General features: G+C 47.3%; 2 protein-coding genes across 3 annotated transcripts in view; both read left to right on the top strand.

Annotated features, from left to right (window-relative positions):
• Positions 1-16,955, top strand: part of LOC144587237 (uncharacterized) — a 139,690-nt gene that overhangs the window by 40,746 nt on the left and 81,989 nt on the right. Inside the window, exons 1-2 of one of the 2 annotated variants that reach the window (XM_078387194.1) lie at positions 15,277-15,724; positions 16,712-16,839. The exons of the other annotated variant lie outside the window; for it this stretch is intronic. The gene's annotated coding sequence lies outside the window, so the exon portion shown is untranslated. Of the gene's footprint in view, positions 1-15,276; positions 15,725-16,711; positions 16,840-16,955 lie in introns of those variants that run through there. 2 annotated transcript variants of the gene reach the window in all.
• The window catches only part of LOC144587072 (uncharacterized), a 78,683-nt gene that overhangs the window by 25,563 nt on the left and 36,165 nt on the right, over positions 1-16,955 (top strand). Inside the window, 3 exon segments of the mRNA XM_078386421.1 lie at positions 9,276-11,238; positions 12,178-12,274; positions 16,712-16,839. Coding sequence (XP_078242547.1) covers positions 9,533-11,238; positions 12,178-12,274; positions 16,712-16,839 — 1,931 coding nt within the window. The 5' untranslated portion in view covers positions 9,276-9,532.

Raw genomic sequence — 16,955 nt, 5'->3', positions numbered from 1 at the left:
TCCATTGAATCCAAATTTGCCAAGGGAGATTTTCCAACTCTTTTATACAGCCCTTATTATTTTTCCAAAAATAATCTTCTCTATATTGCCCTTTAATTCTTGTGTTTCCCAACTTAAACCATATCAGAGCATTAGGGGAAGATGTAATATCTGGAATAAATCTTATTTCATTGGCTATAGAAGAAAATATTATATTCGAAAGACCTAACCCTGCCTATTTTTCATATTGATAGCATCATCTTTTATTTATCCTGGCTCTTTCGTCTTCCCTTATTGATATTGGTAGATTCCAAAATAGAAACGTTTATTTTCACCAAGATTATCATTTACGCAGCAATTACCTCAGGCGTAGGTGAGTGCTCCAACAATGGAGGCATTCAAGAAGAAGAAAAAATCAGATAATCATCTGGCAGATCTCTGTGGATGGTGTTCCTGTCTTGAGCAGAGGGGGTTGGACGTGATGACCTTATAAGGCCCGTTCCAACTTCACTTTTCTATGATTCTTTGTAGACCCGATTTTCCCTCCGTTTCTTCCAAATGAGCTTTATACAATCCTTAACCTTAGATGGGTCCTCTATTGTTAACAAAATAGATTCAGCAAATAAATGAATCACAGGCTTATCTTTTTCGCAGTGTCCTGTATTTAATTAATAAATCGAGTTGCCTCTCCTGATAGCATTCACCAACAAATCTATAACCAAATCAAGTAATAACAGGGAAAGGATGTATCTTTATCTTGTGTCCCAGATTCAGGAAATGTGTTCTGGTCACTAATATGGATCCTGAAGGATTCCTGAATGCTCTTGGAGAGTTTCCAGCTGATATGGTCAGCGCTCCTATCGAAGCCCAGGTCGCCTTGTGATACAAGGAGATGGCCCGGGCGGTTGACACGATCGCATCTAGGCGCCCACTCCCTGCCTGCACAGCCTGTATGGCTCCATGGTACACAGAGGAGCTTCTGGCTATGAAATAGTTGGGGCGACGGCTTGAGCGCAGATGGAGGAAATATCACTGCAGCTATGACCAAACACAGCTTAGAGCCCATTATCGGGCCTACTCTGTGGCAATACGGACGGTGAAACGCCAGTATTTCTCCACTCGTATTGCTTCCTCGGTGTGTCGTCCAGCAGAGCTATTTCGAGTGGTCCAGGACAGTCTTAACGAATTTGTTGCACACTTTGAGGGGGAAATTGCTCAGATTCGCAAAGAGTTGGACTCCGCTGTTGGTGCAGAGCCTATGGTTGTGTCCAGTGCTCCGGACTTATGTCATAATTTATTGGATGAGTTCCAGTTGTTACAGCCTGAGGACAGGGTGCTTGGATCAGTTCATGCCACCACTACACAACTCGACCCTTGCCCATCATGGCTAATAAAGAAATCTGCTAGGGGAGTTCGCACCTGATCCTGGAGGTCATCAATTCCTGTTTAAGAGAGGGAGTGGTCCCTGCCCTATTAAAGGAGGCGGTGATTCGCCCACTTCTAAAAAAACCTAATCTGGACCCAGGTCTAGTGATAACTATTGACCGATAGCAAACCTCCCTTTTCTGGGCAAGGTGTTGGAATGTGTGGTGGCTGAGCAGCTCCAGACTCTCCTGGATGAGACGGATTATCTAGATCCATTTCAATCGGGTTTCAGGCCGGGTTATGGGATGGAGACTGCCTTGGTTGCCCTGTTTGACGACCTTTCCTGGGATAAAGACAGGGGCAATGCATCCCTGTTGATTCTTCTGGACCTCTCAGCGGCTTTTGACACCATTGACCATGACGTCCTTCTGGACAGATTGGCTGGGATGGGAAGGGGAGGCACTGTTTTATAGTGGATCCGCTCCTACCTGGTTGATCGAGTCCAGAAGGTGGTGCTGGGGGACAGTAGCTCTGACCCATGGCGGTTGCGTCATGGGGTTCCTCAGGGCTCTATACTGTCCCCCATGCTGTTCAATATCTACATGAAACCGCTGGGGGAGGTCATTAGGAGGTTTGGGCTCAGGAGTCAGCAATATGCTGATGACACCCAGCTCTAGCTCTCATTCTCTGCCAATCCAGGTGTGGCAGTCACCGTTCTGAACTCCTGCCTGGAATCGATAATGGTCTGGATGAGGGTCAATAAACTGAGGCTCAATCCAGACAAGTCAGAAGTGCTGCTGGCAGGTGCCCCGCCAGATAGGTTAAAGGGCCATTTCCCTGCCTTAGGCGGGATTACTCTCCCCCTAAAGGACAGGGTCCGCAGCTTGGGGATGGTCCTTGACCCCAGTCTGACCTTGGAAGCTCAGGTGGGCTCGGTGTCCAGGGGTGCCTTCTCACAGCTGCGGAGAATATATCAACTTCGCCCTTACCTGGATGAGCGGAGCCTGGCAACAGTCACTCATGCACTGGTAACAACCAGACTGGACTACTGCAATGCGCTATACGTGGGGCAGCCTTTGAAGACGGTCCGATGACTGAAACTGGCACAGAACCAGGATGCACGGCTGGTAAGTGGTGCCGCCGCACAGACTCATATCGCGCCAGTTCTGAAAAATTTACACTGGCTGCCAGTTGCTGCTCGGGCCCAATTCAAAGTGCTTACTCTGACATATAAAGCCCTAAACGGCTTAGGACCTGGTTACTTAAAGGACTGCCTCCTTCCATATAAGCCTGCCCGTCCTCTAAGATTAGGCCAGGAGGCCCTTCTGAAGGTGCCATCCCTGAAAGAGGTGAGGGGGGTGGCATGTCGAAATAGGGCCTTCTCGGCTATTGCCCCCTAACTTTGGAATGCCCTCCCTGTAGAGATCCGCTTGGCTCCAACACTTTTGGCATTTTTAATTCAATAATATTCTCTAGCTGTCCACATGAGCAGCAGGCCTTATTAATGTGTGTTTAGTCGTTTAGTCGTGTCCGACTCTTCGTGACCCCATGGACCAGAGCACGCCAGGCCCTCCTGTCTTCTACTGCCTCCCGGAGTTGTGTCAGGTTCATGTTGGTTGCTTCGCAGACACTGTCCAGCCATCTCATCCTTGGTCGTCCCCTTCTCCTCTTGCCATCACACCTTCCTAACATCAAGGTTTTTTCCAAGGACTCTTTTCTTCTCATGAGATGGCCAAAGTACTGGAGCCTCAGCTTCAGGATTTGTCCTTCAAGTGAGCATTCAGGGTTGATTTCCTTTAGAACTGATAGGTTTGTTCTCCTCGCAGTCCAGGGGATTCTCAAGAGCCTCCTCCAGCACCACAATTCAAAGGCATCAATTCTTCGGCGGTCTGCTTTCTTTATGGTCCAGCTCTCACTTCCATACATCACGACAGGAAAAACCATAGGTTTGACTCTTCGGACTTTTGTTAGCAAGGTGATGTCTCTGCTTTTCAAGATGCTGTCAAGATTTGTCATCGCTTTCCTCCCAAGAAGAAGGCGCCTTTTAATTTCAGGGCTGCTGTCTCCGTCTGAAGTAATCATGGAGCCCAGGAAGATAAAATTTGACACTGCCTCCATATCTTCCCCTTCTATTTCCCAGGAGGTGATGGGACCAGTGGCCATGATGTTAGTTTTTTTGATGTTGAGTTTCAGACCGTTTTTTGCACTCTCCTCTTTCACTCTCATTACAAGGTTCTTTAATTCCTCCTCACTTTCTGCCATCAGAGTGGTATCATCTGCATATCGGAGGTTGTTGATATTTCTTCCGGCAATCTTAATTCCGGCTTGGGTTTCTTCCAGTCCAGCCTTCCGCATGATGTATTCTGCATATAAGTTAAATAAGCTGGGGGACAATATACAGCCTTGCCGTACTCCTTTCCCAATTTTGGACCACTCAGTTGTTCCATGACCAGTTCTAACTGTTGCTTCCTGTCCCACATATAGGTTTCTCAGGAGACAGATAAAGTGGTCAGGCACTCCCATTTCTTTAAGAACTTGTCATAGTTTGCTGTGGTCCACACAGTCAAAGGCTTTCGCATAGTCAATGAAGCAGAAGTAGATATTTTTCTGGAACTCTCTGGCTTTCTCCATAATCCAGCGCAAGTTAGCAATTTGGTCTCGAGTTCCTCTGCCTCTTCGGAATCCAGCTTGTACTTCTGGGAGTTCTCGGTCCACATACTGCTGAAGCCTACCTTGGAGGATTTTGAGCATAACCTTGCTAGCATGCGAAATGAGTGCAATTGTATGGTAGTTGGAGCATTCTTTGGCACTGCCTTTCTTTGGGATTGGGATGTAGACTGATCTTTTCCAATCCTCTGGCCACTGTTGAGTTTTCCAAACTTGCTGGCATATTGAATGTAGCACCTTAACAGCATCATCTTTCAAGATTTTAAATAGTTCAACTGGAATGCCATCACCTCCACTGGCCTTGTTGTTAGACAAGCTTTCTAAGGCCCACTTGACTTCGCTCTCCAGGATGTCGGGCTCAAGGTCAGCAACCATATTGTCTGGGTTGTCCGTGATATCCAAATCTTTCTGGTACAGTATAGTTCCTCTGTGTATTCTTGCCACCTCTTCTTGACGTCTTCTGCTTCTGTTAGGTCCCTCCCATTTTTGTCTTTTATCATGCTCATCTTTGCGCAAAATGTTCCTCTAATATGTCCAATTTTCCTGAACAGATCTCTGGTCTTTCCTTTTCTGTTATCTTCCTCTATTTCTTTGCATTGTTCATTTAAGAAGGCCCTCTTGTCTCTCCTTGCTATTCTTTGGAAGTCTGAATTCAAGTTTCTGTAACTTTCCCTATCTCCCTTGCATTTTGCTTCCCTTCTCCTCTCTGCTATTTCTAAGGCCTCGTTGGACAGCCACTTTGCTTTCTTGCATTTCCCATTACAGCTTTTCCCACTCTTTTGTTGACTATGAGGGCTACTCCATTCCTTCTACGGGATTCTTGCCTATAATAGTAGATATGATAATAATCTGAGCTGAATTCCTGTCCATTTTAGTTCACTGATGCCCAGGATGTCGATGTTTATTCTTGCCATCTCCTGTTTGACCACCTCCAGCTTCCCAAGGTTCATAGATCTTACATTCCAGGTTCCTATGCAGTATTTTTCTTTGCAGCATTGGATTTTCCTTTCACTTCCAGGCACGTCCACAGCTGAGCGTCCTTTCGGCTTTGGCCCAACCACTTCATTAGCTCTGGAGCTACTTGTACTTGTCCTTCGCTCTTCCTCAGTAGCATGTTGGACACCTTCCGACCTGAGGGGCCCATCTTCCAGCGTCATATCTTTTAGCCTTTTGTTTCTGATCATGGGGCGTTCTTGGCAAAGATACTGGAGTGGCTTGCCATTTCCTACTCCAGGTGGATTGCGTTTAGTCGGAACTCTCCACTATGTCCTGTCCGTCTTGGGTGTCCCTGCACGGCATAGCCCATAGTTTCTCTGAGTTACTCAAGCCCCTTCGCCACGAGAAGGCACCAATCCATGAAGGAGAGGCCTTATTAATATTAATAAGGCCTTATTAATATTAATGTTTTAAGAATATATTTAATATAGGATATTTTATATTGTCTGTTTTAATGTTTTTTAAGTTTTAATATTGTACGCCGTCCAGAAGCCATTGGTAATGGTGCGGCTAAAAATATTGTAAATATATAAACAAACAAACAAATAAACAAATAAATAAATAATACCGTTGGAAACCTTTCCGTATATAATCAATGTACCATATGCCAAATCAAAAATTTTCTGTCCTTCCTTTAATACTGCCCACTCCATGAAATTAAACCATTTAATAATATCAAAGGGCATTTATTATTCCTCCTTTCATTTTACTTTTAGATACAAAATGGGCTACATTCAGTTCCTTTCTAGTTAAATTTGCCATTGGGCTCCTTCGGATCCATCCATTGTGATCTTCCTTTATCTAATTTATCTATTGAAGGGGAACCTTTTTTGTAAAGAGACAGGCCTATCAGGTTCCGCATCAGTAGCATCTTTATGTGGTTTTAGTATTTTGTCTAATCAACAAATGTTTCCAAGAAGAGGGAATTTCTTCCCCTTCCATTATATGATTGAATAAGGTTTTGAGCTTTGATATTAATATTCCCCCCCACCCGTCTTTAAATTATCCAGAATTTATTCTAACTCCTATTCTGGAAGAGGTTGCTCCTCTAATTCTCTATAAATAATGAAGTTGGAAGGGTCACCCCGAGGCCATCAAGTCCAACCTCCTGCTCAAGGCAGGAATCCGAAATCCAAGGAGGTCTCCCAGGGGTTTTTCTAAATTCCTCTTGAAGGCCTCCAGGGTCGGAGCGCTCACTGCCTCTTGAGGTCACGGGTTCCATTGCTGAAATCTGGCTTCCTGTAGCTTGAGCCCATTTTTGCATGTCCTGCACTCTGGGTGGATCGGGAACAGATCCTGCCTCTCCTCTGCAGGGTCCTGATCCTTATGAATCATGCCCATTTCATGCAACCACACTAGACCTTGCACGCAGGGCTCCAAATGGTGATATTGAGCATTTCGTAAAACTCAAACACCAGATTGCGCCAACTATAGTTGGCCTAGTTTCTATCTTTCTGTATCTTCTGCCCAATTCGCATCTGGTATAAAGGTCTCCAGCCATGACAGCAAGTCCTCCAAGATCTTCCTCTTGATCTCCCCTCCCTCCTGGAAGGCCCCTTCTCCTCCAATTCTGCCGATGAGACCACCTGTCTTACAGATCTAGTAGTTCTTAGGGCATCTCGTGAAGTTTCTCTCCTTGCCAGTAAATTCTTCATGGTCTTTTCTAGTGTCATTTCTCTCTGTCTCCTGAATTTTAAAACCAAGCCTGATGACTTACTTCCCCACATGGGCGAATTTTAAAGTTGGTTTAAAGAGCTGAAATTGCTTCCTGCATTTTTGCCTTCTCTCTCTTTAAGTTCTCCATCTCATCTCTTAAGCAGTTTACACTGGATACCATCCAAGTCTTTCAGGTCCTTTATCTTCTCCAGTAATTTATCTTCTTTTCACCGTTTCTTCTGGTACCCCAAAACTCTATTCTCCTGAATCTAGAGAAGCCTCTCTCCATTGGTTGGCCTCTGGCCTCTAGTTTGTTGAATATCTGTTATTTTCCTCTATTTCTTTGCATTATTCATTTAAGAAGGCCCTCTTGTCTCTCCTTGCTATTCTTTGGAAGTCTGCATTCAACTTTCTGTAACTTTCCCTATCTCCCTTGCATTTTGCTTCCCTTCTCCTCTCTGCTATTTCTAAGGCCTCGTTGGACAGCCACTTTGCTTTCTTGCATTTCCTTTTCTTTGGGATGGTTTTTGTTGCTGCCTCCTGGACAATGTTACGAGTCTCTATCCAAAGTTCTTCAGGCACTCCTTTATCCTTTTGTTTCTGATCATGGGGTGTTCTTGGCAAAGCTACTGGAGTGGCATTGCCTGTTCCTACTCCGGGTGGATTGCGTTTAGTTGGAACTAAACTTCAGGCACTCTGTCCACCAAATCTAGTTCCTTAAATCTGTTCTTTACTTCCACTGTGTATTCATAGGGGATTTGGTTTAGATGTTACCTGAGTGGCCCAGTGGTTTTTCCTACTCTCTTCAGTCTAAGCTTGAATTTTGCTATGAGAAGCTGATGATCAGAGCTGCAGTCAGCTCCAGGTCTTGTTTTTGCTGACTGTATAGAGCTTCTCCATCTTTGGCTGCAGAGAATATAATCAATCTGATTTCAATATTGCCCATCTGGTGATTTCCATGTGTAGAATCACCTCTTGTGTTGTTGGAAAAGAGTGTTTGTGATGACCAGCTTATTCTCTTGAGAAAACTCTGTTAGCCTTTGTCCTGCTTCGTTCTGAACTCCAAGGCCAAACTTCCCTGTTGTTCCTTTTATCTCTTGGCTCCCTACTTTAGCATTCCAGTCCCCTAGAATGAGAAGAACATCTTTCTTTGGTGTCAGTTCTAGAAGGTGTTGTAAATCTTCATAAAATTGTTCAATTTCAGTCTCCTCAGCAATGGTGGTTGGTGCATAAACTTGGATTATTGTGATGTTGAAAGGTCTGCCTTGGATTCGTATTGACATCATTCCATCATTTTTGAGATTGTATCCCATTACAGATTTTCCCACTCTTTTGTTGACTACTCCATTCCTTCTACGGGATTCTTGCACACAGTAGTAGATATGATAATCATCTGAGCTGAATTCGCCTATTCCTGTCCATTTTAGTTCACTGATGCCCAGGATGTCAATGTTTATTCTTGCCATCTCCTGTTTGACCACCTCCAGCTTCCCAAGGTTCATAGATCTTACATTCCAGGTTCCTATGCAGTATTTTTCTTTGCAGCATTGGACTTTCCTTTCACTTCCAGGCATGTCCACAGCTGAGCGTCCTTTCGGCTTTGGCCCAAACACTTCATTAGCTCTGGAGCTACTTGTACTTGTCCTCCACTCTTCCTCAGTAGCATGTTGGACTCCTTCCAACCTGAGGGGCCCATCTTCCAGCTATTTCTAAGGCCTCATTGGACAGCCACTTTGCTTTCTTGCATTTCCTTTTCTTTGGGATGGTTTTTGTTGCTACCTCCTGGACAATGTTACGAGCCTCTATCCAAAGTTCTTCAGGCACTCCTTTATCCTTTTGTTTCTGATCATGGGGTGTTCTTGGCAAAGCTACTGGAGTGGCATTTCCTGTTCTTACTCCGGGTGGATTGCATTTAGTTGGAACTCTCTACTATATCCTGTCTGTCTTGGGTGTCCCTGCATGGCATAGCCCATAGCTTCTCTGAGTTACTCAAGCCCCTTCGCCACGACAAGGCAGCAATCCATGAAGGGGCTGTCTAGAGTAGTGCTGTGAAAAAAATGGAAGCAGGATAGAAATTGAATAAATCAGATAGGCAGGGTAAAAATACAATAAAATCAATCAATCAATCAATCAATCAATCAATCGTATTTCAGTTGTCATTTTCCAGACATACACCAACTCCTTTATTAACAGCAGAAATGAAAGTTTTGCACAAACATTAAGGAGGGGAAAAACACGGCAAAATTTTCTGGCTCACCTATCCTCAAAATTAAATTCTGGTAAGTGCTCCAAATCCTCATATAGTCTTCAAGAACACCAGATGTCACGCCAGCATGGCCGTCCGTTTTAGCAAATAAAAAAACAAGCCTTTCAACTGCATTGCAATGGATGGGGTGCCTTTCACTTGCCACTCCCAGTACAAAATGTTCAGCTCACAAGCCTTTAAACACCGATCTCATCATCGTGTCCCCCTCCCCCATTAATTTTAGCTGACTTTTAAGGGAATTAATCTGGAATCCTTTCAGTTTGGAGATGAAAAAGGGTACTATGCCTGATACCTTCCTCTTATGTGATGAACAAGGAGTGAGATTTTTCTATTTCCTTTCTCTCAGGTGAAGAACAGGAGAATAAGAACAGTCTGGAAACAGCTGATCCGAAAAGAGGAAAAGAGAAATTTGGACATCCAGGGGGACAAAAAAAGCCAAGAAGAAGGAATCCTGTGACTCTCGAAGCCGTGAGGTGCTTGAGCCCCAGAACCGAATCACCAAAGAAAGAGTCAAGGAAGCAGCCCAGTGTGTGAAGAAATAACCCCTGTAAGTGTAGCTCTAAAAGGCACTGCAGACGTCCTGTGGGGTGGAGTGGACCTTGTATGAAAATGCAAAAAACCCACGCAACGGAGAAACCATATAAAGGTTCGGCTTCTGGGGAGAGCTTAACTCAGAGTGGACATTTACAATCTCATCAACTGACCCACACAGGGGGAAAAACATATAAATGTGTTGAATGTGGAAAGAGCTTTAGTCAGAGAACTCAGCTTAATATACATCGAAGGATCCACACAGGGGAGAAACCATATAAATGCATGGAATGTGGAAAGTGCTTTAGTCAAAAAGGTAACCTTGGTTTACATCAAAAGACGCACACAGGAGAGAAACCCTATGCGTGCCTTGAATGTGGGAAGACATTCAGTTTGAGTAGATCCCTACATATACATCAAAGGACCCACACAGGGGAGAAGCCGTATAAATGCATGGAGTGTGGAAAGTGCTTTAGTCAAAAAGGTACCCTTGATATACATCAAAAAACACACACAGGAGAGAAACCCTATGCCTGCCTTGAATGTGGGAAGAGATTCAGATTGAGTATAGAGCTACCTATACATCAGAGGACACACACAGGAGAGAAACCCTTTACATGTGAGGAATGTGGGAAGAGCTTCAGTCAGAGACCCCACCTGAGTAGACATCAAAGGACCCACACAGGAGAGAAACCATATAAATGCATGGAATGTGGAAAGAGTTTCGGTGACAGTGGAACATGTACAAAACACCAAAGGATCCATACAGGGGAAAAACTGTTTACCTGCATGGAATGTGGGAAGAGCTTCCATTGGAGCAGTGCCCTCATTTCCCATAGAAGAACTCACACAGGGGAGAAGGCGTATCAGTGCAAAGAATGCAGAATGAGCTTTACTGGGAGGGGACAATATACCCAACATCAAAGAACCCACACAGGAGAGAAACCATATAAATGCATGGAGTGTGGAAAGAGCTTTATTCAAAAAGGTAAATTTGATTTACATCAAAGGACACACACAGGGGAGAAACCATATAAATGCATGGAGTGTGGAAAGAGCTTTAGTCAAAAAGGTAAATGTGATTTACATCAAAGGACACACACAGGGGAGAAACCATATAAATGCATGGAGTGTGGAAAGAGCTTTAGTCAAAAAGGTAACCTTGGTTTACATCAAAGGACACACACAGGAGAGAAACCCTTTACGTGTGAGGAATGTGGGAAGAGCTTCAATGTCAGCAGTAGCCTCAGTTCACATCAAAGGATCCATACTGGGGAGAAACCATATAAATGCATGGAATGTGGAAAGAGTTTCAGTGACAGTGGATCATATAGAAGCCATCATAGAATCCATACAGGGGAGAAACCATTTAAGTGCATGGAATGTGGAAAGAGCTTCAATCAGAGCAGTCATTTTAATTTACATCAAAGGATTCACACAGGGGAGAAACCCTTTAAATGCCTAGAATGTGGGACGAGCTTCCGTCACAGTGGAGATCTACATGCACACCAAAGGATCCACACAGGGGAGAAACCTTTTACGTGTGAGGAATGTGGGAAGAGCTTCAGTCAGAGCAGTAACTTGAGTAGACATAAAAGAAACCACACTGGGGAGAAAGCACATCAATGCCTGGAATGTGGGAAAAGCTTCAGTTGGCGCAGTAACCTCATCAAACATCAAACAACTCATGTTGGGGAGAAACCCTAGAAATGCACGGAATGTGGAAAGAGCTTCTGCCGGAGTGACCGTCTACATTCCCATCAAAGGACCCACACCAAGTGAGAAGCCTCATAAATGCATGGGACATGGGAAGACCTTCAGCTGCCTTGAAGTTCAGGGCTTTCCGGTTATGAAATAACAAACATGCTTATTCTTTTATATCCATGTGTAGTAAGGCAGGTCATGAGAGTAGGGAGGGTCCTTTCCTGCCAAGCATTGCTTTGGGCCTCCCGGTGTAACCCACGTGGAACAGCCCAGTCATAGGAGCCGGAGGCTTGGTCACCTCACTACATTTAGTGGGGGGGAAGGAGGTTGGGAAGGGAAGGGGAGATGGGTTTTAGGTAGAGGAGGAGGGAGGGGGAGGGAGGGAATGGGGGAGATGATTCAGTTGGGGATGATTCAGAAAATCCTGTTTTATAATGTTTCAGTATGAGTACTTACTCTTCTCTTAATAGTTTTCCCATGAAAAGAATATTAATAGTATAGATAGTTGTTTGGAGCACAATGTTACTTCGTTCAATATAAAGTAGGACCCTCGTATCAGTGGGATTGTTATCCACCGTTTCACTTCTCTGCTGTCTGAAATTATTAAAAATATATTTTAAGAAATCCCTGAAATACCTCTTTCTGTGATGCAATGATAAGAACCGGCCACTAGAGGGGATTCCTTGCAAATATAAACTAAGCACATTAGAAAAGTTGTTGATATCAAATACCGTGTTTTACTGTGTATACCAGTGGTTCTTGACCTTTGTTACTCGGATGTTTTTGAACTGCAACTCCCAGAAACCCCAGCCAACACAGTTGGTGGTGAAGGCTTCTGGGAGTTGCAGTCCAAAACTTCTGAGTAACCCAAGGTTAAGAACCAGTGGTGTATACAACCCCCCCAATGTATAAAACGACTCCGTAGTTTTGACCCTTGATGGAGACGGAGGAGCTCCTCCACCTCCGTCTCCTCCTCCTGCTCTCTCCACTGCCCGCCCATTTACCTCCTCCAGTGCGATTGCCAACTACGGGGGCTCACCTCCAGCTGCCTTGTCCTCTGCCCTAAGGAGGTTGTGGGAGGAGCTGACCTGGCGGCAGCAGCAGGAAGAGGTGCTCAAGTGCTTGTTTGCCTCTGCCTCCACCAAAGGGGACAAGGCAGCAACGTGAGCTGAGCCCTTCAGTACCACTGGAGGTGGTGATCTGGCAGGCGGGGAAGGCAGCAGCAAGAGGCGCCCAAGTGCGCACGACTGCTCCTTCTCCTCCTGCTGCTGCTGCTGCTGCCTCCAGGCCACCAGAGGGGACAGGCTGTGAGCTCTGGAAGAGGCAATTGAGCAGTGGCAGCAGCAGCAAGAGGTGCCCGAGCGCGTGCTTCTGTGTATAAAACAACACTCAATTTTTCCTCTAATTATTTTAGGGGAAAGTGTCATTTTATACATAGTAAAATACAGTATGATTTGTCCTGCTTTTCCCCTTAAAAAACACCCAGAGTGGCTTACATCATTTAAAAAATATTAAAAGCTAAGAAATGTGAGTATACAAATATAAAAAACGATAAAAGGAATACAAGGGTAAAAAACTAAAAAAGTAAAGGTTCCCCTTGATATTTTTTGTCCAGTCGTGTTCGACTCTAGGGGGCGGTGCTCATCCCCGTTTCCAACCCATAGAGCCAGCGTTTTTTCCGAAGACAATCTTCCCTGGTCACATGGCCAGTGCGACTTAGTCACAGAACACTGTTACCTTCCGACCGAGATGGTCCCTATTTATCTAATTGCATTTGCATGCTTTCGAACCGCTAGGTTGGCGGGAGCTGGGACAAGCGACGGGCGCTCACTCCGTCACGTGGATTCGATCTTACGACTGCTTGGTCTTCTGACCCTGCAGCACAGGCTTCTGCGGTTTAGCCCACAACGCCACCACATCCCTATAAACAACACCAAAACACATTCAATGCAGGAAGGTACAGCATTTTGAATTCTGCTCGGAAATGGCTGAGCAGCCTCTGGAGCCGTAACAGGGCGTCTGTGTGTGTTTTGTTTGTTGTTTTCTGGACCCGCTGAAGTTTCCGGACCCTTTCCAGAGGTTGTTCCCACATAGAGCGCAACACCAGAAGACGCATCAGAGCAGGGAGGGACAACCCTTTGGATCCAGACAGGCCTTTGTACCTGGATACGCTGCTGAAAACAAAGAGGGCATTAGAGCCATCCTGCCGGAATGTGACTAAAGCAAGTGTCTGCGTGGACAGGCCGGACCCCGCCAGGAGGAGGCGCTGCTGGTGCCCTCGTTTTAAGGGTGCAAAGGCCCTCTTGGCCACTGCGAGAATCGTAGACATCTGGACTTTGAGACTCATCCAAGAGGACCCCCAGGCTTCGCACCTGGGTTGTCATCAGGGTCAAAAAAAGGAAAGAGTCTCCTCAATTTTGGCCCTAAGGTTGAATAAGTTTGCCACAAATTCTATCCACACAGATCACGAGGTCTTTGTGCCAGGCAGAGAAAGGTCAGATGCAACTGAAAGGCGGATAAATCTTCTATATAGAGTGTGGCTATAAAAGAAACCGAAAAGGGCAGCAACCTCACTGGATGCCTTTGACCTTCTGGAAAGGGTGATCATGGGAGACACATTTATTAGGGTTTCTAGAAACCTGATAGGAAGGGGGATGATGCCACCATATGGACTGGATCCGATAAATGTGGAAGGATCAGGCAAGGGCATCCTCGAAGGTCCCACCTATACTTGCACATGAGGAGACAAAGCAGGGGGTTTCCCCAGGTTCAGGGTTCTCCAGAGGTACAAAAACAGGCTTTCCATGCGTTTGGAGCCCGGACCCCCCTGGATCCCCCCCCCGGATTTTGACGCAGGATCCTCCCGAGACCCCCTCCTCCCACCCTCTCTCTGCCCGCAGGTCACTTGAGAGAGGAAGCCTGGGGGTTCTTCCACCGCCTGGCTCTTGGCCATGGGGTGAAAACGGGGTGGGGTGGGGGCTTCTCCTTCTCCGGGCCTTCCTCCATCGGGGGGGGAGAGAAAAGGGGGCAGAGGAGGGGAGGGCCCAGCGGTGAGGGGGAGGGGAGAGCTAGGAATATGGGGGAGGGGGGAGCTGAGGATCCCCCCCCTCGGTGTGGGATCTCCCCCTTCTGCCCCCCCTTGCCTCACTGGGATGAATTCTTCCCCCCTCTCTTTTTGCAGGAAGATAAAAGCTCCACCCCACCCCCTTTTTTGCTATTTCACAACCACCCCCTCCCCCACCCCCTTTCATTCATTCATTCATTCATTCATTCCGGGTTCAAAGCTTCGCGGGAAGGGAAAAGGGAAACATAGAGCTAGAAAAAGGTAGAAGGCTGGGAGGGGCGTTTCGTAGCTCTACTTATTTAATTTATTTATTTATTTATTTATTTATTTATTTATTTATTTATTTATTTATTTAATTTATATCCCAACCTATCTAGTCACTTAAGACCACTCTAGGCGGCTTACAACAAGCATGATACAATATAATTAAAAACAATTTTAAAAGGGGACAAACTTTGGACAAGATGGAACAGACACTATGCACAACCGGAGAGACTTTTCTAGGTGCAACCGGAAGGAGGGGGACCTTTTGCCTCTCTTTCCCTCCCTGCCCTCTCTATGGTCAGCGGAGGAACATTCGCTCCGCCACCCACCCACCCACACACTCACACACCCACACCCACACACCCACACCCCCCCCACACACACACACCGTTGCAGGGAAGCCTTCTTGCGGATTTTCCCCCTTCAGGACCTGGAAGGAGGTGGGGAGGGGATGGGGGGGATGGAGGGAAGGCTATGGGGTGGCAAAATAATGGGGGGGGAAGCCTTTCAAACCAATGAAACCTGTGTGTCTGTGTGTGTGTGTGTTTTGGGGGGGACCTTTTCTGGGCCATCAGGTTTGCAAATTCCTCCCCCCCACACACACACACCTGGCGCTTGACTCCCACCTCCACCCCCATTGCCACCCCCCACCTGTGCATGTTCGGGGTGGGCAAATGGGTGTCAGAAGGGAAGGAGGGGGGGTCCTGGGCTCCAGGAGAGGCTGCCCGGGGTGGGGGGCTAGGGGGTGGGAGTCCCAGACACGTGGGGGCTTTGGGGGGGGATGAAGACAGGGGGTGCCAGCTATGGGGAAGGAGGAGGAGGAGCCTGATCTGGGCCACTTGCCTGGGATGCAGGAGCTCCTCTGACACCACCCAGCCAGAGAGAGAGAGAAGATGATGATCATCATCACGATCCCCACCCACCCAGGGAGCCCTCAGGCAGCAGCTGCCTTCTCTGGAGTGTGGCCAGGGGCAGCCCCAGGCGGAGAGAAAGGCAGCCCTCCAGCCCAGGATCCGGAGAGGAAGTCGGAGCCCCTGAGAAGCCCCCACCGCCCCTTCTTCCGAGGGCCCCCAACGAAGAGGCAAAAAAGGGAAACAGGTACTCGACCTCCTCCTCCTCTCGAGTAGGCTGCAGGAAAAAGGAAAGGACAGGAGAGGAGGAAGAAGAAGAAGAGAAGAAGCCCCCCCCAGGAAGCTCCTCTAAAACTCCAGACCCCTTCCAGAGAGAGAGAGGTGATGATGATGATGACGATGATGATGATAATCCTGATCCACCATGGCCAGGATCGGGAGAGGAAGTCAGAGCCCCTTCCTCTCCCGATGGAGATCACAAACGGGGAGGGGGTGGTTGTGAGGAAGGTCTCTCTGGGCCCCTCCATCGATCCTGGAGGGGGAAATAATAATAGGGGCCCCGGGGGGGAGGGGGGTCCGAGAGGCCGCTTCCTCCCAAGGGGTCCGAGGGTCGGGTGGGGGGGTCATTAATGATGAGTAAGAAGAGGCAAGAGAGGGAAACTGGGGAACTGGCCCCCTCCTCCTCCTCTCGAGTAGGCTGCAGGAAAGGGAAAGTAAGGAGAGGAGGAGGAGGAAGAGAAGAAGCCCCCCCCCGAGGGTGCAGGGGGGGAGAAAGTACACCAAGGGGGTGGAGAGGAGGTGGCCTCTTTCAAAGGGTCTGACAGATGCCATTTTGGGGGGGGGGGAATTCCAGGATCAGGGAAGGGGCACCTCGAGGCCAGGAGGAGAGGCCAGGAGCCGCGAAGGAGGAGGAGGGGTGACATGTTGCCCTCCAGGGACTGACCCGGCTGGAGACAGAAGCCCAGAGGCCTCGTCTTCCTCTCCGGGAATCCAGGCTTCTTCTCCCGCCTTTGTTCTTTTTACAATTCACCTCCTGCCGAAAACTGAAGATTTCCTACTTCTCCACGTAAAAAAAATGGTTTGGGGCAGAGTGGGGGAGCAAGGCCAACGGGAGCCCTATTTCTGTTTCAGGAAAAAGGAGAGAAACGGCGAAAGCCCTTCTCCCTGGCCAGTAGGTTTGAGCGGCTCCTCCTTGGAAAATGAAGAAAAAGGATGTGAAATGTCAGTTTTTCATTGGGATTTCCCAGGAAACGCTGTCCTTTAGGAATGGCGGTGCTGAGCGTGGGTTTTGGGGCTTCCCTCTAACAGGCCACCCAAGAAACGGGGTTTGGGGTTTGGCCCTCCAATTTCTCTTTTTTCCTTTTACAGATTCCTGGGTCGTTTCCGGGCGCAGGGGTGCATTTCCGGGCAGGAGCGCAGGCCGTCCTGGATCGAGGCCGGAGGGCTCCGCCGAAGGAGGTCCCCCTGGAGAATCTCAGGAAGAAGCTTCTCTCTGGGTAAGGATCATTTTGCCTTCTTCATTGTATTTCTCCCTGCACTGATTGGCTGTCCAGACGCCATTGGGTGCATGGTGGGACTGGATCCTGTGCTCTGGACAGGTTTTCTCGGCCAG

Source organism: Pogona vitticeps, chromosome 2, assembly GCF_051106095.1.
Source record: "Pogona vitticeps strain Pit_001003342236 chromosome 2, PviZW2.1, whole genome shotgun sequence".
Lineage (NCBI taxonomy): Eukaryota > Metazoa > Chordata > Lepidosauria > Squamata > Agamidae > Pogona > Pogona vitticeps.
Note: the sequence above shows the minus strand (reverse complement) of the source record. Positions and strands in the feature narration are given on the sequence as shown.